Source organism: Callithrix jacchus, chromosome X, assembly GCF_049354715.1.
Source record: "Callithrix jacchus isolate 240 chromosome X, calJac240_pri, whole genome shotgun sequence".
Classification (NCBI taxonomy): domain Eukaryota; kingdom Metazoa; phylum Chordata; class Mammalia; order Primates; family Cebidae; genus Callithrix; species Callithrix jacchus.
The window spans coordinates 2,356,939-2,382,879 of NC_133524.1; the positions used below are offsets into that span (position 1 = coordinate 2,356,939).

The 25,941-nt window shown below is 49.6% G+C and overlaps 1 protein-coding gene across 1 annotated transcript in view; it reads right to left on the reverse strand.

Moving 5' to 3' along the window:
- Window positions 1–25,941, reverse strand: part of DHRSX (dehydrogenase/reductase X-linked) — a 195,705-nt gene that overhangs the window by 125,880 nt on the left and 43,884 nt on the right. The window contains exon 3 of the mRNA XM_078362397.1: window positions 25,304–25,372. Within this exon, the coding sequence (XP_078218523.1) occupies window positions 25,304–25,372 (69 nt within the window). The remainder of the gene's footprint in view (window positions 1–25,303; window positions 25,373–25,941) is intronic.

Consider the following 25,941-nt stretch of genomic DNA (forward strand, 5'->3'; position numbering starts at 1 on the left):
ATAGCACATAGAATGTGCGCCTCTAAACCCAGTCGGCAATGTTTCGGGTAATTAACTTGTAAAACCATCCCAGTCCTCCTGACGGGCGGGATTGAACAATGTGGAGCAGCACATTTGCAAAGCGGATCATACACTATCGCTTATGAAACACACCCCACCCCCACCCCCGCCAGGTGCCGGCAAGTCGGAGGCAAGGGGAAGCCCTCAGCCTCCTCGTGCCATGGAAGAAGATTAAAAAGAGCCAGCATCCTCCTGTTAGGTCCACTAAACTCCAAGTTTCTCTTCAAAGAATCACAATGGCCGGGCGCAGTGGCTCACACCTGTCATCCCAGCACTTTGGGAGGCCAAGGAGGGGTAAGGAGAACTCCCACCTGGGCTTGGGAGTTCGAGACCAGCCTGACCAACATGGAGAACCCACGTCTCTACTTAAAATACAAAATTAGCCGGGTGCGGTGGCACACGCCTGTAATCCCAGCTACTGGGGCAGCTGAGGCAGGAGAATGGCTTGAATCTGAGAGGTGCAGGTTGCAGTGAGCAGAGACCACCCAACTGCACTGCAGCATGGCCAAGAGAGAGAGACTCCCTCTCAAAAAAACCAAACAATGTATCGGTATGTCAGTATGTTCATCTCTCTTATTCTTTAATTCTCTATTTTAAAGTTTAACTTCCTTGTAGTTTCAGTAAAAGAGGTCTCCCACCAGTTCTAATCAGTCGTTCACTTCTGTTCCCCGGGTCCCCTGCCCCTCCCTGACTCATCCCGGTCACCTGCCCTGCTCACCGGCTTTCACCCCTGCTTATCTGCTCTCACCTGCCCTGTCCTTCCCGCCAACTACCCACCCCTCCACTCTGGCTGGTACCCCTGCTCCCTCTAAAATAACCAATTGGAATGAGACTAGACTGTGTGGTCTAACCCTAGCCAATAGAGCAATGACACAGAAGCAGGGTCAGCGACCTCCGTCAGGAGTCAGAACCTCCCCTTCCCCCTCCCCCTCCCCTGTCCAGGTGTGAGCTCGCCATTGCTCCGTCTGTGAGCTGCACCCTACTCCAGCAGTAAGCCGCCTTGCTGAGGAAAGTTATAGTTGACTGCTACTTCCTTTGCAGCATTGAAATTTCTACTTATAACACTTAGAGCACACATGAGCACACACACGCACACACACACACAAATAGATACATGTGCAAACAGGCTGATATATTCAGGGTTTGGAGGATTGCAAAAAGAGATGACTTTTGGAAGGGGGCTCACTGGCAGACCCTTGCAGGTGGGTACAAGGGTCTTTGAACTGGGTGCACCATAGGCTATACCCTAGTCAAGCCATGGTGACCCCCATGACCTGCAGGTACACCTCCAGAAAAGAAGAAAAAGAATGGCTAGCTCTGACATTGTGCCTGCTTCAACTGATAAGCCAATCCTGTGACTCTGGACCTTGGACATTGTGACACACACTTCTCCGCTCTGGCAACAAAAGAAGAATGGCTAGCTCCTGCAGTGCCTGATTAACCTACCTTGTGACATTCCACCATTGTTTCGCCTCAACTGAAAAGCCAACCTTGTGACATTGGACCTTGTGACACATACCCCACCCCCTGGCAATAAAATAAGAAGAATAGCTAGCTCCTGCACTGCCTGATTAACCAACCTTGATGACATTCCACCATTGTTCTGCCTCAACTGATTAGCCAACCTTGAGACACCGGACCTTGGACCTTGTTACACCCCCACTCCAGCAACACCCCCTCACCTTGCAAAAACTGCCCTGAACTGTGACTTCTGTAACTTTCTACTGCCCACCCCAAACCTACAAAACCAACTCCTGTCCCACCGCCCTGCGCTGCCCCTCTTCAGACACAGCCCGCCTGCCTCCGGGTGAATACACAGCCATGGTGCTCACACAAAGCCTGCTCGGGGGGGTCTCTTCATTCAGAGGGTGCTCAACAGTGAGCAGAAGCGTGGCTGAAGGATCTCGCGGTGCTGTGGAAGGATCTGTGAATGGCTCCCGCAATCAAGCCTTCACGAGCAAACTATTTCAGTGTTGCTCATCTCGACTGCAGGGGGTGATCTGGCCAGAGGTCAGTTCCAGGACTGGGTGAAACACGCAGTCAGAGCACCTCTAACTCCAACCCTAACCCTAAAACTCTTCTAGGGAAACATGAGAGTCTGAGTCTTCAAACAGCAGATGCATTCGGTGGCCCCTGTGCCTGTCAGCACAGCACTGTGGGAGGCTGAGGCACGAGGATCACCTGAACCCAGGAGCTGGAGGCCCAAAACTGATGAGGTCGTGAACTGCAGCTCACCTTCATTTGTGCTAATCGTTAATTCTCAAGTATTTAAAATCCCGTGAAAAGGTGGCTTTGGTCGTTAGTGAAGATATTGGCAGCAAAACAAAATAAGCTATCAAACCCTGAAAAGATGGAAAGGAAACTGAAATACTTTTTTTTTTGAGATGGAGTCTCGCTCTGTCGCCCAGGCTCCAGTGCAGTGGCACGATCTCAGCTCACTACAACCTCCACCTCCTGGGTTCAAGCGATTCTCCTCCTCAGCCTCCCAAGTAGCTGGGATTACAGGCTCCCACCACCACTCCTGGCTAATTTTTAGTAGAGATGGGGTTATAGCATGTTGGTCAGGCTGGTCTCAAACTCCTGACCTGAAATGACTCGGTCTCCTAAAGTGCCGGGATTACAGGCATCAGCCACTGTGCTTGGCCAATGCTTATTTCTTTTCTTTTTTTTTTTTGAAACAGAGTTTCACTCCTATTACCCAGGCTGGAGTGCAATGGTGAGATCTCGGCTCACTGCAACCTCTGCCTCCCGGATTCAAGTGATTCTCCTCCTCAGCCTCCCAAGTAGCTGGGACTACAGGCTTCCACCACCACTCCCGGCTCACTTTTATATTTTTAGTAGAGACGGGACTTGACCATGTTGGCCACGCTGGTGTGGGCCTCCTGACCTGAAATAATCCACCCACCTCAGCCTCCCAAAGTGCTGGGATTTACAGGTGTGAGCCAGTGCGCCTGGCCAATGAATATTTATTTATTTTTTTTTTTTTTTGAGACAGAGTTTCACCCCTGTTGCCCAGGCTGGAGTGCAATGATTCAATCTCAGCTCACCACAGCCTCCGCCTCCCGGGTTCAAGTGATTCTCCTGCCTCAGGCTCCTGAGTAGCTGGGATTATAGGTGCCCACCACCACACCCGGCTAATTTTTGTATTTTTAGTAGAGATGGGGTTTCACCATGTTGGCCAGGCTGGTCTCAAGCTCCTGACCTCCAATAATTCACCCGCCTCGGTCTCCTAAAGTGCTGGGATTAGAGGGGTGAGCCGTCAGCCCCGGCCAGCACGCATGTTTCTAAGTGAAAGAAGCATGGTTCCCAGGGCAGGGCTTTCTGGGAAAGGCACTGTCAGGGCAGGCAGGCTTCTAACCAACGCTTCTGGGGACAGGGCGTGCCAGAAGGCACCAGGGACCTGCCCAAGTTCGTGCCCCTCGAAGAGCCTTGACCGTCCACAGCCACCAATTCCCATCTGCTGAGGTGTCTTGTCTCCTCCTCTGCCCCCCTCCCCTCCTCCTTCCCAATCGCCGCCTCCCTTGCTCTCTGCTCCGGCCTACAAATGCTTCTTTGTTTCCAGGTTCCCAGGCTCTGAGCTTTCATCTCACTCACCCGCGGTGGGGAGGCCCTTCCCTGAAGCCTGGGACCCCCTAGTTTCCCCGCTTGTAAACGGGGATGGCCAAAGGACCGACGTCCCGGGACGGGACTGAGTAGTTCTAACACCGGAAAAGAGAGGAAAGCTTGGCCCAGCACACAGGGAGGATGAAGGCCACCAGAGCCGTCACTGTCATTATCCTGTTTCCAACACCAAGCACTGTGTTCTCTCTGTCCCCTCTCCATCTCCTCTCCCCACCTTCTCTGCCTCTCTCTCTCCCCACTTCTCTTACCACCTTCTTGCCTGCGTCCCTCCCTTCTTCTCTTTCCCTGTCTCCCTCCCTTTCTCTGTCTCTGTCTCTGTCTCTGTGTCTCTCTCTTTTTTCTCTCTGTCTCTGTGTCTCTGTCTCTTTTTTCTCTGTGTCTCTGTCTCTGTCTCTTTTTCTCTCTGTCTGTGTCTCTGTCTCTTTTTCTCTCCGTCTCTGTCTCTTTTTCTCTGTGTCTGTCTCTTTTTCTCTCTGTCTCTGTGTCTCTCTCCCCCATCACACGTACATAGACAGTATCCAATGCCGTGTTACTTATTACTGTCATCATTGTCTCCAGCAGCCAGCACCGTTCTCTCGCTGCCCCTCCATCTTCTTTCCCTCCCTCCCTCTTTCTCTCTCCCTGTGTCTGTCTCCCTCCCTTCCTCTGTCTCTCTCTCTCTCTCTCTCTCTCCCAGACACCCACACACAGTCTCTCACACACAGTCTCATACACAGACACCAGTCTCTCTCTCACACACACCCAGTCTCTTTCTCTCTCTCACACACACACACACACACACACACACACACACACACACACACAGTGTCTCACACACACTCTCTCTCTCTCCCTCCCTCATTACCCGGGGTATAGACAGTATTGGAAGCTGTGTGAATTATCACTGTCATTCTCTCACACACACCCAGTCTCTCTCTCTCTCACACACACACACACACACACACACACACACACACACACACACAGTGTCTCACACACACTCTCTCCCTCCCTCCCTCATTACCCGGGGTATAGACAGTATTGGAAGCTGTGTGAGTTATCACTGTCATTCTCTCACACACACCCAGTCTCTCTCTCTCTCTCTCACACACACACACACACACACACACACACAGTGTCTCACACACACTCTCTCCCTCCCTCCCTCATTACCTGGGGTATAGACAGTATTGGAAGCTGTGTGAGTTATCACTGTCATTCTCTCACACACACCCAGTCTCTCTCTCTCTCTCTCACACACACACACACACACACACACAGTGTCTCACACACTCTCTCTCTCTCTCCCTCCCTCATTACCCGGGATATAGACAGTATTGGAAGCTGTGTGAGTTATCACTGTCATTCTCTCACACACACCCAGTCTCTCTCTCTCTCTCTCACACACACACAGTGTCTCACACACTCTCTCTCTCTCCCTCCCTCATTACCCGGGGTATAGACATTATTGGAAACTGTGTGAGTTGTCACTGTCATTCTCTCACACACACCCAATCTCTCACACACACACAGTCTCTGACACACCCAGTCTCTCTCTCTCTCTCTCTCTCACACACACACACACACACACACAGTGTCTCACACATTCTCTCTCTCTCCCTCCCTCATTACCCAGGGTATAGACAGTATTGGAAGCTGTGTGAGTTATCAGTGTCATTCTCTCACACACACCCAGTCTCTCTCTCTCTCTCTCTCTCTCTCTCACACACACACACACACACACACACACACACACACACACACACAGTGTCTCACACACACTCTCTCTCTCTCCCTCCCTCATTACCTGGGGTATAGACAGTATTGGAAGCTGTGTGAGTTATCACTGTCATTCTCTCACACACACCCAGTCTCTCTCTCTCTCTCTCTCTCTCTCACACACACACACACACACACACACACACAGTGTCTCACACACTCTCTCTCTCTCCCTCCCTCATTACCCGGGATATAGACAGTATTGGAAGCTGTGTGAGTTATCACTGTCATTCTCTCACACACACCCAGTCTCTCTCTCTCTCTCTCTCTCTCACACACACACACACACACACACACACACACAGTGTCTCACACACTCTCTCTCTCCCTCCCTCCCTCATTACCCGGTGTATAGACAGTATTGGAAGCTGTGTGAGTTGTCACTGTCATTCTCTCACACACACCCAATCTCTCACACACACACAGTCTCTCTCTCACACACCCAGTCTCTCTCTCTCTCTCTCTCACACACACACACACACACACACACACACACACACACACACACAGTGTCTCACACACTCTCTCTCTCCCTCCCTCCCTCATTACCCGGTGTATAGACAGTATTGGAAGCTGTGTGAGTTGTCACTGTCATTCTCTCACACACACCCAATCTCTCACACACACACAGTCTCTCTCTCACACACCCAGTCTCTCTCTCTCTCTCTCACACACACACACACACACACACACACACACAGTGTCTCACACACTCTCTCTCTCTCCCTCCCTCATTACCCGGGGTATAGACAGTATTGGAAGCTGTGTGAGTTGTCACTGTCATTCTCTCACACACACCCAATCTCTCACACACACACAGTCTCTCTCTCACACACCCAGTCTCTCTCTCTCTCTCTCTCTCTCACACACACACACACACACACACACACACACAGTGTCTCACACACTCTCTCTCTCCCTCCCTCCCTCATTACCCGGTGTATAGACAGTATTGGAAGCTGTGTGAGTTATCACTGTCATTATCATTATTTCCAACACCAAGCGCTTCGCTCTCTCTCCTCTCCCGCGTCTCCTTCCCCCCCACCTGCCCTTCTCTCTCTTTTCCCCTCTCCCCTCTTCTTCCTCTGCCTGTTTCTCTGCCCCTCATTTCTCGCCCCCCATGTCCCTGTCTCTCGCTCTCCCTCCTTTTCTGTTCCCCTCTCTGCTTCTCCTCCTGCCTCACCTCTCTCTGTTTTTGCTTCTCCCCCTCGTCTCACTCCCCCACCCTCTCTGCTTCTCTCCCACTCCCTGTTTCTGTGTCTCCGTCTCTCTCTCTCCTTGTCTCTGCCTCTTCTCTCTTTGCCCTTCTGTCTGCTTCTTGGTCTCCCTGTCTCTCCTTGTCTCTCTGCTTCTCTCTCTCCCTCTCCCTGTCTCTCTACCTGCTTCTCTCTCTGTGCTCCTTTCTCCTCTCTCTGTGCTTCTCTTTCTGCTTCTCTCCCTCTTCTCTCTCTCCCTGCTTCTCTCTCTCCCTCTCTCTGCCTGTCCCTCTTTCCCTCTGCTTCTCTCTCCCTCCCTCTATCTACTTCTCTTTCTCTCCCTCATCTCTCTCTGGGCCTCTCTCGCTCTTTACCTCCCTCCCTCCCTCCCTCCCTCCGGATCTGACACTACAGGGCAGAGTTTCCCTGGTCCCTGCAGGAGCTCAGCAGAGAACGCAGGCACAGCCACCCCTGCCTTACCAAGGCATTCCTCCTTTATCTTCTGTCCTCCCTCTCACTCCCCCAAGGATTCTTCTCAGGTTACAAGGCACACAGGGACAGCTTAGTCAGGAATTGGCAAATCCATGGTGCAAGGAGCCAAAGGTCAGAGTTGTAGGCTGCTAAGGCTACTGAAATTAAGAGGCACAATCCCAGAAATGACAGGCCACGGGCTCAGGACACCAAAATCCTACTAGAAAGTCCCTGCCCAGTGGGCGAAGGACATAAACAGGCACTCTTCAAAAGACGACATGTATGCGGCCAATACACATATGAAAAAATGCTCATCATCACTGGTCATTAGAGAAATGCAAATCAAAACCACACTGAGATACCATCTCATACCAGTTAGAATGGCAGTAATTAAAAAATCTGAAGACAACAGGTGCTGGAGAGGATGTGGAGATATAGGAACACTTTTACACTGCTGGTGGGAGTGTAAATTAGTTCAACCATTGTGGAAGACAGTGTGGCCATTCCTCCAGGACCTAGAAATAGAAATTCCATTTGACCCAGCAATCCCATTACTGGGTATATACCCAAAGGACTATAAATCGTTCTACTATAAGGACACACGCACACGAATGTTCGTTGCAGCACTGTTTACAATAGCAAAGACCTGGAATCAACCCAAATGCCCATCGATGATAGACTGGACAGGAAAAATGTGGCACATATACACCATGGAATATTATGCAGCCATCAAAAACGATGAGTTTGTGTCCTTTGTAGGGACATGGATGAACCTGGAGACCATCATTCTCAGCAAACTGACACAAGAACAGAAAATGAAATACCGCATGTTCTCACTCATAAGTGGGTGTTGAACAATGAGAACACATGGACACAGAGAGGGGAGCATCACACATTGGGGTCTGTGGGGGTGAGGGATTAGGGGAGGGAGAGCAGGGGGTGGGGAGGATGGGCAGGGAGAGCATTGGAAGCAATACCTAATGTAGGTGACAGGGGGCTGGACGCAGCAAACCACCATGGCACATGTATACCAAGTAAGAAACCTGCATGTCCTGCACATGTATCCCAGAACCTAAAGTGTCATTTTAAAGAAAGTAAGTCCCTGGCCAGCATTGTCTGACTACAGAACTGCTCCTACACCCTGAGATTCCAAGGAGCCCAGGACAGACAACAGGGCGGGAAGGCTGAAACAGACGGAGCAGACACAGTTCAGCCGCTGCCTGGCACTGGGAACACAGGATGACATTTGAGTCTTTCCAAGTTGGAAAGAATCAGTAAACACCTCAGACATTCTTTTGACACTGGAGACAGCTTCGTCTTGGAAGGAAGGGAACATGTCTCAGGATGACAAGCTGCATCCAAGACGCAGGAGCAAAACCGAAACAGATGAATCATAACGAGAGCTGCAGGCAAGCCTCCGCATGACCAGGACGGCTGCAAGGGGTATCACTGTGTTCGCTGTTGTGAACGGCGCCGTGATAAACACACTGTGCATGTGTCTCTATAACAGAACGCTTTATAATCCTTTGAGTGGGTACCCAGTCATGGGATTGCCGGGTCAACTGGTATTTCTATTTCTAGATCCTTAAGGAATCGCCACATAAGTGGGTGTTGAAGAATGACAACACACAGACACAGGGAGGGAACATCACACACCGGGGCCTGTTGGGGGGCGGGGGGCTAGGGGAGGGGTTGCAGGAGATGGGGGTATTGGGGGAGAGCATTAGGAGAAATACCTAATGTAGATGACAGGGTGATGGAGGCAGCAAACCCCCATGGCATGTGTGTACCTGTGTAACAATCCTGCACGCTCTGCACATGGACCCCAGAACCTAAAGTGTAATAACTAAATTTAAAAACCAAAAAAGAAATATCACTGTCTGCTACAAAAGTCAACATCCTTCAGAGAAACAGAACAGAATCTCAAGTGTCTATGACACATCCATCACAACATCAAACGCACTATAAAAACGACCTCACCAACATAGAAACACGGAAACCACAGTCAACAGAGAAAATGGAAAATGGAAACCATAGTCAACAGAGAGAAACACAGGTCAATACACACAGACCTGGAGATGACACACACAAGCAGTTTAAAACAACGATTACAAATCATAGCATTTTCAAGAAAAGATGAAAGTTACGGGCGAAGAGATGAAAAATGGAAGGGAATATAGAGAAACTATAAATTACCAATTATAGTGACTGAAACTTTGAAACATACAATCTTTTATTTTTAGAGACAGGGTCTCACTTGGTTACCCAGGACGGAGTGTAGTGGTGCAACCATAGCTTATTACAGCCTCAAACTTCTGGAGTGAAGCAACCCTCCCATGTCACACTCCCGAAGAGCTGGCCACTACTATGCCCAGTTAATTTTTTTTAAGAGAGATGGCGTCTCACTATAATGCCCAGGTTGGCTTCAAACTCCTGACCTCAAGCAATCCTCCTGCCTCAGCTTCCCACAGTGCTAGGAGTACAGGAGTGAGTCACCACGCAGAGCCTAGACTCTTTTCTGCAAGTAAAGTTGTCACTTCGAGATCACTGCAGAGTCACACACAGTTTGCAAGAAATCATACGAAAGGATTCTCTGTGCACTTTTCTCAGTTTCCCCAATGGCAAAGGGAAAGAAATATCGCAGAGGGAAAGAAATCCGTACCTATGAAATCTATGTCTAAGAAAAAGACACCTGCACTCACAGCTATGGCAGCACAATTCACGACAGCAAAGATACGGAATCCCGCGAGATGTCCCCGACTGGATAAGAGAACGTGGTACACGCACACTAGAAAGTACGACTCAGCCTTGAGAAAGGATAAAATCATGCTTTCTGCAGCAGCGTGGATGGAACCGGAGGCCACTATCCTAGGTGAAACGGGCCGGGCACGAAGGGTCAAGGACCACATGTTCGCACTAGTAACCATGAGTTGCATAACGCACGCGTGGACACAGTGAAATGATAGATACTGGAGACGTGGAAGGGTGGGAGGCTGGGAGACAGGCACGGGAGGACAAACTGCTTAACGTGTACGATGTCCAGTATTCCCGTGACGGATACAGGAAAAGCCCAGCCTTCTCCGCTAAGCAATGTATTTGTTCAACGAAATCGCACTTGAACCCTTTAAATCTATGTAAGTAAAAACAATAGGAAAGCATCTTCCAGAATTCATTTATGTGTCTATCTCTCCACTTATCGATCATCTATGTATCTATCTACCATCTATCATGTATCTCTCATCTATTTATCATCTATCAATCATCTACCTATCTATGTATCTATCTACCATCTATCCTCTATATTTATCATCTATCAATCATCTACCTATGTATCTACCATCTATCTGTCATCTATCATCTATCTATATTTATCATCTATCAATCATTACCTATCATCTATGCATCTATGCACCATCTATCTATCATCTATCAATCATCTATCTATCATCTATCATCTATGTATCTATCTACCATCTACCATCTATCATCTATCATCTATTTATCATCTGTCAATCATCTATCATCTATGTATCTATCATCTATCATATAACTATCATCTATTAATCATCTATAATCTATCGATCATCAATCTGTCTATGTATCTACCTACCTAGCCATACATCTATCTCTTTATCATCTATGTATCTATCTATCTGTCTATCAATGAGTTTCTGCCTAGTACATAAAACCACAATACAGGCCGGATGCGGTGGCTCAAACCTGTAATCCCAGCACTTTAGGAGGCTGAGGTGCGTAGATCACAAGGTCAGCAGATCGAGCCCATCCTGGCCAACATGGTGAAACCCATCTCTACTAAAAATACAAAAATTAGCTGGGCGTGGTGGCACATTCCTGTAATCCCAGCTACTCAGGAGGCTGAGGCATGAGAATCGCTTGAACCCAGGAGATGGAGGTTGCAGTGAGCCGAGATCGCGCCACTGCACTCCAGCCTGGGCAACATGGTGAGACTCTGTCTCAAAGGAAAAAACAAAACACAATCCAGCATGGAGTATTAGACAATGGCAGTGCGGACAGGGCGCGGTGGCTCACTCGTGTAATCCCAGCACTTTGGGAGGCCAAGGTGGGTGGATCACGAGGTCGAGAGATCGAGACCATCCCGGTTCAACATGGTGAAACCCCGTCTCTACTAAAAACACAAAAATTAGCTGGGCACGGTGGTGCGTGCCTGTAATCCCAGCTACTCGGGAGGCTGAGGCAGGAGAATTGCTTGAACCCAGAGGGTTGAGGTTGTGGTGAGCCGAGATCGTGCCATTGCACTCCAGCCTGGGTAACAAGAGCGAATAGAAAAAAAAAAAAAAAACAATGGCAGTGCGATGCTGTGTGTCTACCTGCTGCTGCTGAGTCCTCATTCTGTGCCTGAATCCTTACTGCAATGTCCGAAATATCATTACAGAGTATGTGACATCTGATCAGAAAAAAGAACTTTCTAACGACATATGTATTTATATTGCACATCAACTGAAGTTTACTTCCCTTCCCCCAGGAGAGAATGTGATGAACGTCGTATCTCAGGAATAGATTTTTGGGGCCAGAAGATGCGGATGACGTCTAATTCTCTAGCTTGATGGTATGAAATACCTTGAAATGTCTACAAAAGAACTAGAAAAAATGAATCTCCCCCTGTGATGATTCTGCCCTACAAATAAAAAAAATGAGGCATAAGATGGGAAAAAAAATCACCAATAATAGGGAGAAAAGTGAAAATATCCCATAAATTATAAATGGGAGGAAAATAATGTACACAGTAATGAAAACAAAAATTATTTCTTGAGAAATTATTTTTTATAGCTATACATGTGCCATGGCGGTCTGCTGCATCCATCCCCCTGTCATCTACATTAGGTATTTCTCCTAATGCTCTCCCTCCCCAGCCCCCCACCCCCCAACAGGCCCCGGTGTGTGATGCTCCCCTCCCTGTGTTCTCATTGTTCAACACCCACCTATGAACACATTGTGTCCGTGTGTTCTCATTGTTCAACACCCACCTATGAGTGAGAACATGTGATGTTTGGTTTTCTGTTCTTGTGTCAGTTTGCTGAGAATGATGGTTTCCAGCTTCATCCATGTCCCTGCAAAGGACTTGAACTCATCCTTTTTTATGGCTGCATAGTATTCCATGGCGTATATGTGCCACATTTTCTTCATCCAGTCTATCATGGATGGGCATTTGCTATTGTGAATAGTGCTGCAGTGAACATACGTGTGCATGTGTCTTTAAAAGATAATGATTTATAAATTATTTTAAATCATTTAAGTGATTAAAAAGGCACCAAGGAGACCAGGCAGGCAGTCAGTATCTCTCATGGGAATTCACCTTGCAAGTAAGTCTTTTAGTGGTTTGGTTTTTTTTTTTTTTGAGAGGGAGTCTTGCTCAGTTTCCCAGTCTAGAGTGCAGTGGCATGATCTCGGCTCACAGCAACCTCCCAGGTTCAAGGAATTCTCCTGCCTCAGCCTTCTGAGTAGATGGGATTAAGGTGCCCACCACCAGTCCAGCTGATTTTTTGTATTTTTAGTAGAGATAGGGTTTTTTCATCATGTTGGCCAGGCTGGTCTCGAACTCCTGACCTCAGGCAATCCGCCCGCCTCAGCCTCCCAAAGTGATGAAATGGCAGGCATGAGCTACTGCACCCGGCCACAGTGATTTGGAAGGTTAAAAGTAAGCCTTTGCACCCTGAGAAACGAGGAGCCCTCAATAGGAGCACAGGGAGAGCTGGAACGACAAATCAAACGTTCAGACAGTGTGGTACACGGATGCCACTGCGTGAGAAAAGACACAATGACCCTAAGTGACAGTCACCATCAGGAATGCATCTGTCTGCCCATCTACATGTGCCTGTCTGCAGACTGACGCAGAACGCTACTCGACAACATGAAGGCAACAAAAGGACTCAGTCGGAAGAGGAAAACGTCAATAAGGGCCAGTTTATGTTTAAAAAAAAGGGTGGGTGGCTGAGGTCAGTGCCTTACACCTGTAATCGCAGCATGTTGCAAGGCGGGAGGATTGCTTGAGGCCAGAAGGTTGAGACCAGCCTGGGCAACATAAGGAGACCCCGTCTCTACCTTGTCTCTAGTAAAAAAATTATATATATATATAAATCGCATTTTAGGTTTTGGGGTACATGTGAAGAACATGCAAAATTGTTGCATAGGTACACATCTGGCAGTGTGATTTGCTGCCTCCATCCCCCCATCACCTATATCTGGCATTGCTCCCCATGTTATCCCTCCCCAAATCCCCACCCCCTACTGTCCCTCCCCTAGTCCCCCCATACAGACCCCATTGTGTGATGCTCCCCTCCCTGTGTCCATGTGTTCTCGTTGTTCATCACCCGCCTATGAGTGAGAACATGCGGTATTTCATTTTCTGCTCTTGTGTCAGTTTGCTGAGAATGATGGTCTCCAGATTCATCCAGGTTCCTATAAAGGACACGAACTCATAGTTTTTGATGGCTGCATAATATTCCATGGTGTATATGTGCCACATTTTCCCTGTCCAGTCTATCATCGATGGGCATTTGGGTTAGTTCCAGGTCTTTGCTATTGTAAACAGTGCTGCAATGAACATTCGTGTGCATGTGTCCTTATAGTAGAATGATTTATAGTCCTTTGGATATACACCCAGTAATGGGATTGCTGGGTCACATGGAATTTCTATGTCTAGGTCCTTGAGGAATCGCCACACTGTCTTCCACAATGGTTGAACTAATTTACACTCCCACAAACAGTGTAAAAGTGTTGCCATTTCTCCACATCCTCTCCAGCATCTGTTGTCTCCAGATTTTTTAATGATCGCCATTCTAACTGGCGTGAGATGGTATCTCAGTGTGGTTTTGATTTGCATTTCTCTAATGACCAGTGATGATGAGCATTTTTCATGTTTGTTGGCCTCATATATGTCTTCTTTTGTATCTAGTAAAAATTTAAAGGACAAAATTAGCCATGTGTAGTGGTGCATGCTTGTAGTCCCAGCTACTTCGGAGGCTGAGGTGGGACCACGGTTTGTGCCCAGGAGTTGGAGGCTGCGTTGAGCTGTGACCACAACACTGCACTCCAACCTGGGTGACAGAGCAAGACCTTGTCTCTAAAAAGAAACAAAACAATGGGCCAGGCGCCTGTAATCCCATCACTTTGGGAGGCTAATGTGGGTGGATCATGAGGTCAGCAGATCGAGACCATCCTGGCTAACATGGTACAAGCCATCTCTACTGAAAATACAAAGAAATTAGCCAGGGCCGGGCACGGTGGCTCAAGCCTGTAATCCCAGCACTTTGGGAGGCCTAGGCGGGTGGATCACGAGGTCAAGAGATCGAGACCATCCTGGTCAACATGGTGAAACCCTGTCTCTACTAAAAATACAAAAAATTAGCTGGACACGGTGGCACGTGCCTGTAGTCCCAGCTACTCGGGAGGCTGAGGCAGGAGAATTGCCTGAACCCAGGAGGCGGAGGTTGCGGTGAGCCGAGATTGCGCCATTGCACTCCAGCCTGGGTAACAAGAGCGAAACTCCGTCTCAAAAAAAAAGAAAGAAATTTGCCAGGCAGGGTGGTGGGCACCTGTAGTCCCAGCTACTCGGGAGGCTGAGGCAGGAGAACCGCTTGTACCCAGGAGGCTGAGGTTGCCATTAGTGGAGCCTAGATGACAGAGACTCCGTCTCAAAAAAAAAAAAAAGGAAAAGAAAAAATAAGAAAACAAAAAAACACAAAGGTAGTTGTGAATATTTGCTGAACCTGAATCCACAATCCCAATATGGCTAAAACTTGTCTTGGAGATACACATAATTCATCGTTGGTGAACTAACTGGCGTCGACTGCTGCGATTCCAGCTTCAGCAGAGACGCCGTGTTTCACCGGCTCTGTGCACTGACATCACGTCTCAAGAATTCTGTGCATTAAAAAACGAGACCGATGTGGGGAGAACGCCATGCCATCAGCACGCACATCATCATTTTTCCCCATTTCCCAAGCTCCTTCAGAATCATTCTACGCAATCCGAAAGCCTACAGAGAGAAGAAAAGTCTGGGTGTGTCTGCCCCGAGAGCGGTCTGTATTCCTGCTTGGGGTTCCGGCTCTGTTTGATGATGATAATGACCAGTAGACGCCTATGCAGAGACTCTCATATGTCACCACGAAGAACATATGTGCCATTCATGGTTAATGTGTGAGCACTGATGTAACTGTCTTGGGAGCCACTGTGTTGGAGGCACCGAATCATCAGACACTCAGAAGGGACCTCTGCACAGAGTCCGTCTCTGCTCCCGCAAAGCTCTGACTCGACTGGGGACAGGCAATGGGGAGGGCGGGTATTTCCAAAATGACAACCCTCTTCTCTTGCATGTGGAACGGGTCACAAAGAGCTCTCGTACTGACAACAGGCATTTATCCTTATGTGTTCAAGCTACTAGATGGCCTTGATTGCCTGTTATCAAGCCTCATACTGATTTCACAGTCTTCTGTTTTCATGACACATTCAAGTGTTTTATAGGTAATTGGAGAAGCCAAAACGATGGCGCAAAGATCTGTCTCCAGGGTAAAAGTGCCTCTCAAGGCAGCATGCACGATTTACCTTCTTTACACCCATTCAACACACAAAGCACTGGGCAGTGATTGCTTTCATTGAAAACAAATGGAACTAATAACTGGGTAAAAGCACATGACACAAACAGCTAGTCCCTCTTCCCGATGAAGACCGCACAAGCTCCTGGCAGAATAATATTTGGGAAGCTTCTTTAAAGATGAAGTCTCGCTCTGTCACCCAGGCTGGAGTGCAGTGGCGCGATCTCAGCTCACCGCAACCTCCGCCTCCCGGGTTCAAGCCATTCTCTTGCCTAGCCTCCCGAGCAGCTGGAATTATAGGTGCCCACCACTATGCCCGGCAAATTTTTGTATTTTTCGTAGAGACTGGTTTCACCATGTTGGCCAGACTGGTCTCAAACTCTTGACCTCAAGCTATCTGCCCACCAGGGCCTCCCAAAGTGCTGGGACTACAGCCATGAGCCACTGCGCCCGACTGGGAAGCTAAATGAACCAGAAGACGGCTTTGTGAGTGAAGTTACAGAATCGTTATAGGAAATGAGGATGCCCTCCACCTTCCAAAGAGGACACACCGCACACGTCTACTCTGATCTCTCTCAGGATTTAGGATTAGCGGGATTCCACCGTGACGCATATGGGCTGCAAAACAGAATGGACATCCCTTCAGCACTTTTAAGGGTGCTTAAATGTTAGACTGGATAAGGAAAATGTGGCATATGGACACCATAGAATACTATGCAGTCATCAAAAAGGATGAGTTCATGTCCTTTGCAGGGACGTAGATGAAGCTGGAAACCATCATTCTCAGCAAACAGACAAGAACAGAAAACCAAACACCGCATGTTCTCACTCATAGGTGAATGCTGAACAATGAAGACACACAGACACAGGGTGGGGAGCATCACACACCAGGGCATGGGGGGTGGGGGGCTAGGGGAGGGAGAGCAGGGGGTGGGGGGATTGGGGAGGGACAGCAGGGGGTGGGGGGATTGGGGAGGGACAGCAGGGGGTGGGGGCATTGGGGAGGGACAGCAAGGGGTGGGGGGATGGGGAGGGATAGCAGGGGGTGGGGGGATTGGGGAGGGATAGCAGGGGGTGGGGGGATTGGGGAGGGACAGCAGGGGGTGGGGGGATTGGGGAGGGATAGCAAGGGGTGGGGGCATTGGGGAGGGATAGCAGGGGGTGGGGGGATGGGGAGGGATAGTAGGGGGTGGGGGGATTAGGGAGGGATAGCAGGGGGTGGGGGATTGGGGAGGGACAGCAGGGAGTGGGGGATGGGGGAGGGACAGCAGGGGGTGGGGAGATTGGGGAGGGACAGCAGGGGGTGGGGGGATTGGGGAGGGACAGCAGGGGGTGGGGGGATGGGGGAGGGACAGCAGGGGGTGGAGGTATGGGGAGGGACAGCAGGGGGTGGGGGGATGGGGGGAGGGAGAGCATTAGGAGAAATACCTAATGTAGATGATGGGGGGATGGATGCAGCAAACCACCATGGCACGTGTATACCTGTGTAACAATCCTGCACGCTCTGCACATGCGCCCCAGAACTTAAAAGTATAGTAAATAAAAATAAGAGAGCTTAAGTGGTGATCTCATCGGATTCATGTGGACACAGCTGTGCTCCACGTGTTTGTTTTCATTCCGTTGCTGCGGTTTGGTTCATTTCTATTTGGAGAAGTTTCGGGGCCTGAATGAGACTATCTGTTCCAGGTAAGAGAGCTTGCACCGGCAGGTAAGTACCCAGGAGCCAGGAAGGTGTGGGCACGGTGGCTGAATGATTAGGAGTTAAAACGCTTCTCTGAAACATCCCTGGCTTGGGAAACGAGCCGCATCCCCCACATTGCTGGAAACGATCGCGAATGTATAATTTCCAGCGCTCACTTAGGCGTCCTTCTCTGTGCACGTAGCTCCCCACGCCCTGCCCAGCATAGGATCTCCGTGGACCAAGACTTCAAAGGCAGAAAGTACAAGAACATGTGCAGCTCAGAGCATTCACCCAGGAACAGAGGAGAGAAAGCTGAGAGCAGGCAGGGCAGGAGGTGCCAGCACGTGGAAACACCTGCAGGCCCGAGAGTCAGCAGCACCCTGTGTTCCTGGCACCAGGACGCATGCTGACTTGCTTAAATATAGATCTACGTGGCTGAGCCACGGTTACCCGATGCAGGGATCCCAGCAGAGCAAGAATGAAGCAGCACACTCATCCCCCTCTGTCCTTGCTGGATCACTGGGGGTGGTAGGAAACAGTGATCGTTAAAAAAGCAGCAGACAGCAGATGCCGGAGAGGATGGGGAGAAATAGGAACACTTTTACACTGCTGGTGGGAGTGTAAATTAGTTCAACCATTGTGGAAGACAGTGTGGCGATTCCTCAAGGATCTAGAACCAGAAATAACATTTGCCCCAGCAATCCCATTACTGGGTATATACTCAAAGGATTATAAATCATTCTATTATAAAGACACATGCACATGCACATGTTCACTGCACCACTGTTCACAATAGCAAAGACTTGGAACCAACCCAAATGTCCATCAGTGATAGACTGGATAAAGAAAATGTGGCACACGGACACCATGGAATACTCTGCAGCCATGAAAAAGGATGAGTTCATGTCCTTTGCAAGAACATGGATGAAATCGGAAACCATCATTCTCAGCAAACTGACACAAGACCAGAAAATTAAACACCGCATGTTCTCACTCATAAGTGGGAGTTGAACAATGAGAACACATAGAGGGGAACGTCACACACTGGGGCCTGTCAGGGGGTGGGGGGCCAGGGGAGGGAGAGAACAGGGGGTGGGGGGCTAGGGGAGAGAGATCAGGGGGTGGGGGGCTAGGCGAGGGAGGGCAGGGGGTGGGGGCTAGGGGAGGGAGAGCAGGGGATGGGGGACTAGGGGAAGGAGAGCAGGGAGTGGAAGGCTAGGGGAGGGGGAGCAGGGGGTGGGGGGCTAGGGGAGGGAAATCAGAGTTGGGGAATTAGGGGAGGGACAGCAGGGGGTGGGGGCTAGGGGAGGGAGAGCAGGGAGTGGGAGGCTAGGAGAGGGAAAGCAGGGAATGGGGGGCTAGGGGAAGGAGAGCAGGGAGTGGGAGGCTAGGGGAGGGAGATCGGAGGTGGGGAATTAGGGGAGGGAGAGCAGGGGGTGGGGGGCTAGGGGAGGGAGAGCAAGGGGTGGAGGACTAGGGGAGGGAGATCAGGGGGTGGGGGGCTAGGGGAGGGAGGGCAGGGGGTGGGGGCTAGGGGAGGGAGAGCAGGGGATGGGGGACTAGGGGAAGGAGAGCAGGGAGTGGGAGGCTAGGGGAGGGAGATCGGAGGTGGGGAATTAGGGGAGGGAGAGCAGGGGTTGGGGGGCAGGGGATGGAGAGCAGGGAGTGGGAGGCTAGGGGAGGGGGAGCAGGGGGTGGGGGGCTAGGGGAGGGAGATCAGAGTTGGGGAATTAGGGGAGGGAGAGCAGGGGGTGGGGGACTAGGGGAGGGAGAGCAGGGAGTGGGAGGCTAGGGGAGGGAGAGCAGGGTGTGGGGGACTAGGGGAGGGAGATCAGGGAGTGAAGGGCTAGGGGAGGGAGATCTGGGGTGGGGGGCTAGGGGAGAGAGAGCATTAGGAGAAATACTTCATGTAGATGATGGGGGGATGGATGCAGCAAACCACCACAGCACATGTATACCTGTGTAAGAAACCTGCACATTCTGCACGTGTGCCCCAGAACTTAAAGTATAATAAATAAACAAATAAATAATCAGAGTTGCAGCAGGTGCAGGCAGGCCCAGGGACCAGCACAGTTTAGAGCAAGGTCCGGCTGGGTGTGGAGTGGACGTGCCCGGGTCTCGGCAGAGCAGGGACGCGCACACCTGCAGAAGCAGTGGTGCCTATAAGGTACTGGGGGCCCCAGAGCGCACTCACAGGCAGCGGACGGACCCTGCCCGCAGTATGGCTGGAGGCCTGGTCTGGGAGCTCCTGAGGCTGGAGACAGACTCAGTCGAGGGGAAGACTCAAGGGGTACGGCCAATATGTTCCCACCCGGCTGGGCCTCAGCATCCTCTATCCAAGAGTGGATGGTCCCCCAGGAGTGGGCATGCCAGGGACACCGCTGATGCACGTATAAACCTGTTCACGTTTTCTTTCTGTTGTTGTTGTTTTCGAAATGGAGTCTCGCTCTATCCCTCAGGCTGGAGGGCGCTGGCGGGATCTTGGCTCACTGCCACCTCCGCCTCCCGGGTTCAAGTGATTCTCCTGCCTCAGCCTCCTGAGTAGTTGGGATTACAGGCACCCGCCACCACGCCCGGCTAATTTTTGTATTTGTAGTAGACACGGGTTTTCACCATTTTAGCCAGGACGGTCTCAACTCCTGACTTCGTGATCCACCCACCTCAGGCCTGCAAAGTGCTGGGATGACAGGCGTGAGCCGCCTCGATCGGTCAAACCTGTTAAGATGTTAAACTTTCTTCTCTAAAAAAAAGCATACAGTAGGTGTATATATTTATGGCGTACGCAAGGTATTCTGATACAGCCGTGCAAACTGTAACACTCACACGAGGGTAATAGGGTATCCATCCCCTCAAGCATTCGTGACTTCCTCGTGTCACAAAGATTCCAATTATACCTTTAGTTACTTTTTTTCGTATTTTTGAGACAGAGTGTCTGTCTCCCAGGCTGCAGTGTGGTGGCACCATCTCAGCTCACAGCAACTTCTGCCTCCTGGGTTCAAGTGATTCTCCTACCTCAGACTCCTGAGTAACTGGGATTACAGACATGTGCCACCACGCCCCGCTAATTTTTGTGTTTTTAGTAGAGACAGGATTTCACCATGTTGACCAGGCTGGTCTCAAACTCCCGACCTCAAGTGATCTGCCTGCCTCAGCCTCCCAAAGTGCTGGGATTACAGGCGTTAGCCACCGCACCCGACCTCATTCAGTTAGTTTTGAACAGATACGAAGTATTGCTGACTGTGGTCACCCTTTTGTGCTACCAAATACTAGATCTTACCCATTCTGTCTATTTTCTGTACTTATTAAGCATCCCCACTGCATGCCACATCTTCCCACCCTCTTGCGAGATTTTTAAACCTTTTAAACAGCTACAGAGAGCGCATTCTTTTCTACAAGATTGAACTGAAAGCCACCGGTATCCAGATGCAAAAAGGGAAACTAAATTTGTTTAATGGTATGGACAAACCCTGTCTTCCTTATGCCACGTGTCCATAAAAACTGCATTTTAAAGAACTGATAATGGAATATTCTACACAAACTTTTCCAAAAAACAGCGATCATTTGTTACCGTGGCCAGACTCAGTGGCTCGCACCTGTCATCCGGCAATTCTGGAGGCCAAGGCGGGCAGTTCAGCTGATGGCAGAGTTCCATACCAGCCTGGCTAAGCTGGTGAAACCCCGTCTCCACTAAAAATACACAAAATTAGCTGGTGTGGTGGCGTGCACCTGTAATCCCAGCTACTCGGGAGGCTGAGGCAGGAGAATCACTTGAACCTGACAGGTGGAGGTTGCAGTGAGCCGAGATCACGCCACTGCACTGCAGCCTGGGCAACAAGAGTGAAACTCTGCCTCAAAAAAAAAAAAAAAATTATATATATATATATATATATAGATAGATAGATAGATAGATAGATAGATAGATATAAAAGTTACTGGTCGAAATGTGTATTGTCCAAATCTGAAACATTTTCAGGAGCTAATGAAATTAATGTGTGATTATAAATCACCGTTTCTTCCCTGTCATTTTGGTTAGGAGATCACATATGTGAGGTTTTGTGAAGTATTCTTTATACAGTTTTGAAGCCGGTCAGATTAAAAGCAGAAAGTCATGAGAAAAGAATGCCTCATGTGTCAGTTTCCAGAACCTTCTCTTTGGGCTCCATATTGATGGTTGAATGCATTTAGGACAGCAGTAAATCTGCCACTGGAAGGTGCTGGGAATCCTTTAATGGCCTCAGAAGAATGCAGAAGCCAAGGCCCCACCCCAACCCCCAGAGGCTCTGATTCACTTGCATCTCTCGTCTGCTCTCTGGAAATGCTGATGTTACAGGCCCCGAGAAGGCACTTCGGGTTTCACTGTGTTAGAAAATGCCACTCTGGGCAGTGCACGGTGGCTCACGCCTGTCATCCCAGCACTTTGGGAAGCCAAGGCGGACAGATCATGAGGTCAGGAGATCGAGACCATCCTGGCCAACACAGTGAAACCCTGTCTCTACTAAAAATAAAAATAAAAATCAGCCGGGCATGGTGGCACACGTCTCAGCTACTCGGGAGGCTAAGGTTGCAATGAGCTGAGATCCTACCACTGCACTCCAACCTGGCGACAGAGTGAGACCCCATCTCAAAAAAAAAAGGGGGGGGAATGCCACTCCTTGGAAGTGCTGCAAATGAGGTAGGGCCAGCGTGGTGGGGATGGCGGGGAATGGAATTTACTGTCACAGAAACCAATCCTTTTGCCCCGAGGGAGATCCTACAGAGAAGGAAGTATGTCACCCGCTGCAGCTTCCTGATACTGTACACTGGGGGGCTCTGGCTGAGGGAAAGCCCTGCGTGTGTGTTCCTGAAAGTCAAAGAGATCCTGCACTGCAGCTGGCATGATATTCCAACACACCCCAGCCCTTCGCAGAGAAAACAGGTATTTCACAGCAGCTTCAGGTAGACCAGGAGGAGACGAGTGCAAAGGCGGTGACCAGGCTCAGCTCTGGGCAGGGTTCATTTCTCTCGCACAGCTTATGACAAAGAATCAAAACAGGCCATGTACAGTGGTTCAGGCCTGTGATCCCGGCACTTTGGGAGGCCGAGGTGAATGGATGGATGCTTCAGCCCAGGAGTTCAAGACCAGCCTTGGAAACAAGGCAAAACCCCAACTCTACAAAAATTAGCTGAGTGTGTGGCTGTATACCTGTGTTCCCAGCTACTGGGGAGGCTGAGGCAGGAGAGTCACTTGGGCCTGGGAGGCCGAGGTTGCAGTGAGCCAAGATAACACCACTGTATTCCAGCCTGGGCGATAGAGTGAGACTATATCTCAAAAAACAAAGAAACAAAGAATCACTCATAAGTGGGTGTTGAACAATGAGAACACACAGACACAGGGAGGGGAACATCACACACCGGGGCCTGTCGGGGGCTGGGGAGGAATAGCAGTGGGTGGGGGGATTGGGGAGGGACAGCAGGGGGTGGGGGGATGGGGGAGGAATAGCAGGGGGTGGGGGGCTAGGGGAGAGACAGCAGGGGGTGGGGAGATGGGAGGGATAGCAGGGGGTGGGGGGATGGGGGAGGAATAGCAGGGGGTGGGGGGATTGGGGAGGGACAGCAGGGGGTAGGGGGATGGGAGGGATAGCAGGGGGTGGGGGATTGGGGAGGGAGAACATTAGGAGAAACACCTAATGTAGATGACGGGGGGGGATGGATGCAGCAAACCATCATGGCACGTGTGTACCTGTGTAACAAAGCTGCACGTTATGCACATGTACCCCAGAACTTAAAGAATAATAAATAAATTAAAAAATAAAATAACAAATGAATTTTATCATGTGGAAGAAAAGAAATAAAGAATCCAAATACACCCACCCCCTGCTTTGTGGGAATTCTCAATACACCATCTCAAATTCAAACAGCCAAAGAAGTGATACGCATTTTTTTTAGCGTAAGGTACCACACACAGACATTGCTCAGAAACATACTGAGCACTGCGGTGGCCCAACAGGTGTGTAAAAGGTGTTTATATGAAAAGGTACTCAGCATCGCGAACCATCAGGGAACTGCAGGTCAAAACCACCAAGACTCATCATCTCACACGGGCTAAAATGGAGATCGCCAGAATGATATTTCTGTTTTCGTTTTGTTTTTGAGATGGAGTCTCCCTCTGTCACCCAGGCTGGAGTGCAATGGTGCAATCTCAGCTCACTGCAACCTCCACCTCCCAGGTTCAAGCGATTCTCCTGCCTCCTGAGCAGCTGGGATTACAGGCGCCTACCACCACGCCCAGCTACTTTTTGTATTTTTATTAGAGACAGGGTTTCACTATGTTGGTCAGGCTGGTCTCCCACTCCTGACCTCAGGTGGTCTGCTCGCCTCAGCCTCCCAAACTGCTGGGGTGACAGGTGTGAGCCACGGTGCTTGGACAGAATGATGATTTTTATACTTGATCATAAGTGTCGGGAGGATGTAGAGAAAAGGGGGCTCTCGTACACCACTGGTAGGAAGGTCAACTAGGACAGCAAGTATGGAAAACACTATGGAGGTTCCCCAGACAACTAAAAATAAGAGCAGCAAATAATTCAGCAATCCCACTGCTGAGCACGGACTCAAAGCAATGAAATCAAAGAGACACCTGCACGCCTGTGTACCCTGCAGAACTATTCACAGGAGCAAGATACGGAAACCGCTTAGCTGCCCAACGACAGATGAAAGGATAAAGAAAATACAGTATCTGCTACAGTGGACAAAAGAAAATATAGTATCTATATGCAATGGAATACTATGCAGCCACGAAAAAGGAAATCCACTCTTCCCCAGCAACATGGATGGAACTGGAGGCCATCATCCTGAGGGAAATAACTCAGAAACAGAAAGTCAAATACCAGTGTTCTTACTTATAAGTGACAGCTAAATAATGCTCCCACATGGACAGAGAGTAGAATAACCGATATTGAAGACTCTGAAGGGTGGGAGGGTGGAAGAGGGGCAAGGGATAAGAAATTACCTCTTGGGGCCAGGCATGGTGGCTCACGCCTGTAATCCCAGCACTTTGGGAGGCCGAGGCAGGCAGATCACCTGAGGTCAAGAGCTGGAGACCAGCCAGGCCAACATAGTGAAACCCCATCTCTACTAAAAATACAAAAATCAGCCAGGCATGGTGGTGGGCACCTGTAGTCCCAGCTACTCAGGAGGCTGAGGCAGGAGAATTGCTTGAACCCAGGAGTTAGAGGTTGCAGTGAGCTGTTATCGTGCCATTTGCACTCCAGCCTGGGTAACAAGAGCGAAACTCTGTCTCAAAAAAAAAAAAAAAAAAAAAAAAGGGAAAAGAAAAGCAAGCAAAGACGAAAAGAAATTACCTGTCAGGTACAAGGTACACCATTCCGTTTTAGTCACAGTACAGCCCAGAACCCCCGCTGCGCTATCCTTCCACGTAACAAAACTCTGCTTGTGCTCCCTACATGTGTACACATGGAAAATCATCCATAAAAGGAAACGGCATGTAGCATCTGGAAGGATACTAGAATAGACAGTCGCGCGCACACCTTCCCTTCCACAGACTGAACAGGCAGAAAGAGCACACCAGAATTGGCTCTAAGGTCGGTCCTGTTTGATGTGTCTTAAGTCCAGAACTCCCAACCCGCAGAGGCATCTCCTGGCAGGTGGCCTGAGGTCGAGAAAGTAAAATGGCTCCTGATCCACGTGCAACATACATTTGAGTAACAGTACAAGCCACCAACACATCCCAACACGCTTTCCCAGCAGGTGTTGGAGCTGAGCGATGCTATGTTCACCCTGACTTTGCCATCTCCTTCTGCACTATGGGACTAGAAATTCCCGAAACAAGACCGCGAAAAGCTGAGACACCTCTCCCGAATGCCACTTGGCACTCGATAGAAACCCGGCCGTGAACCGCTCCAACCACGTGTCCCAAGAGGAAAACCCACTGCAGCATCTCCCGATACCTTTGACGCTCAGCGTTTCTTCTTTTATTTTTCTTACGACTTCCTCAGCTTTGCTGTCATTATTTCCAGCTAAAAGGAAAAAAAGGAAAAGGTATGGTGACTTGTACAGTCATCCAGAAACTATTAACTGCAAAAAAAAAAAAAGAGAGAGAGGTTTTTGAGGGAAGCATAACACCGTTGTGAAATGTGTCTTTGATGGGTTTTCCCTTTGCACTAGCGTTTAATTTGACAGGCATTTTGCCAGAATAAAGCTATCCATTGAAGACCCATTTTTTAAGCCTGCATGGGCAAAAAGTGCAAAGGCCCTTGACATTCTACTTTTAAATAATGACAGTGACGCGGGGCCCCTACTGTCATAATTTGCACATGAGAACCAAGAAGAGCATAAGCGTTAAAATGTGCATTAAAACGTCAGGATGGAAACAGCATTTTCGAGGGGTTTTGCTCTGGGAACACCCCTGTGTACACTGGCAGGCTGTGCCATGAATGTGACCACAAGCCACGGCTCCTACTTCACGCTAAGAATTGCTTATCCCCCTCTCCGCAGCCCCGTGACAGTCTGCAGCTGCGGTTTCTGGAACACGCCTTTAGACGGATGCAAGCAGGTGTTTTGCCTAGAAGGTAAGTTACAGCTCAGA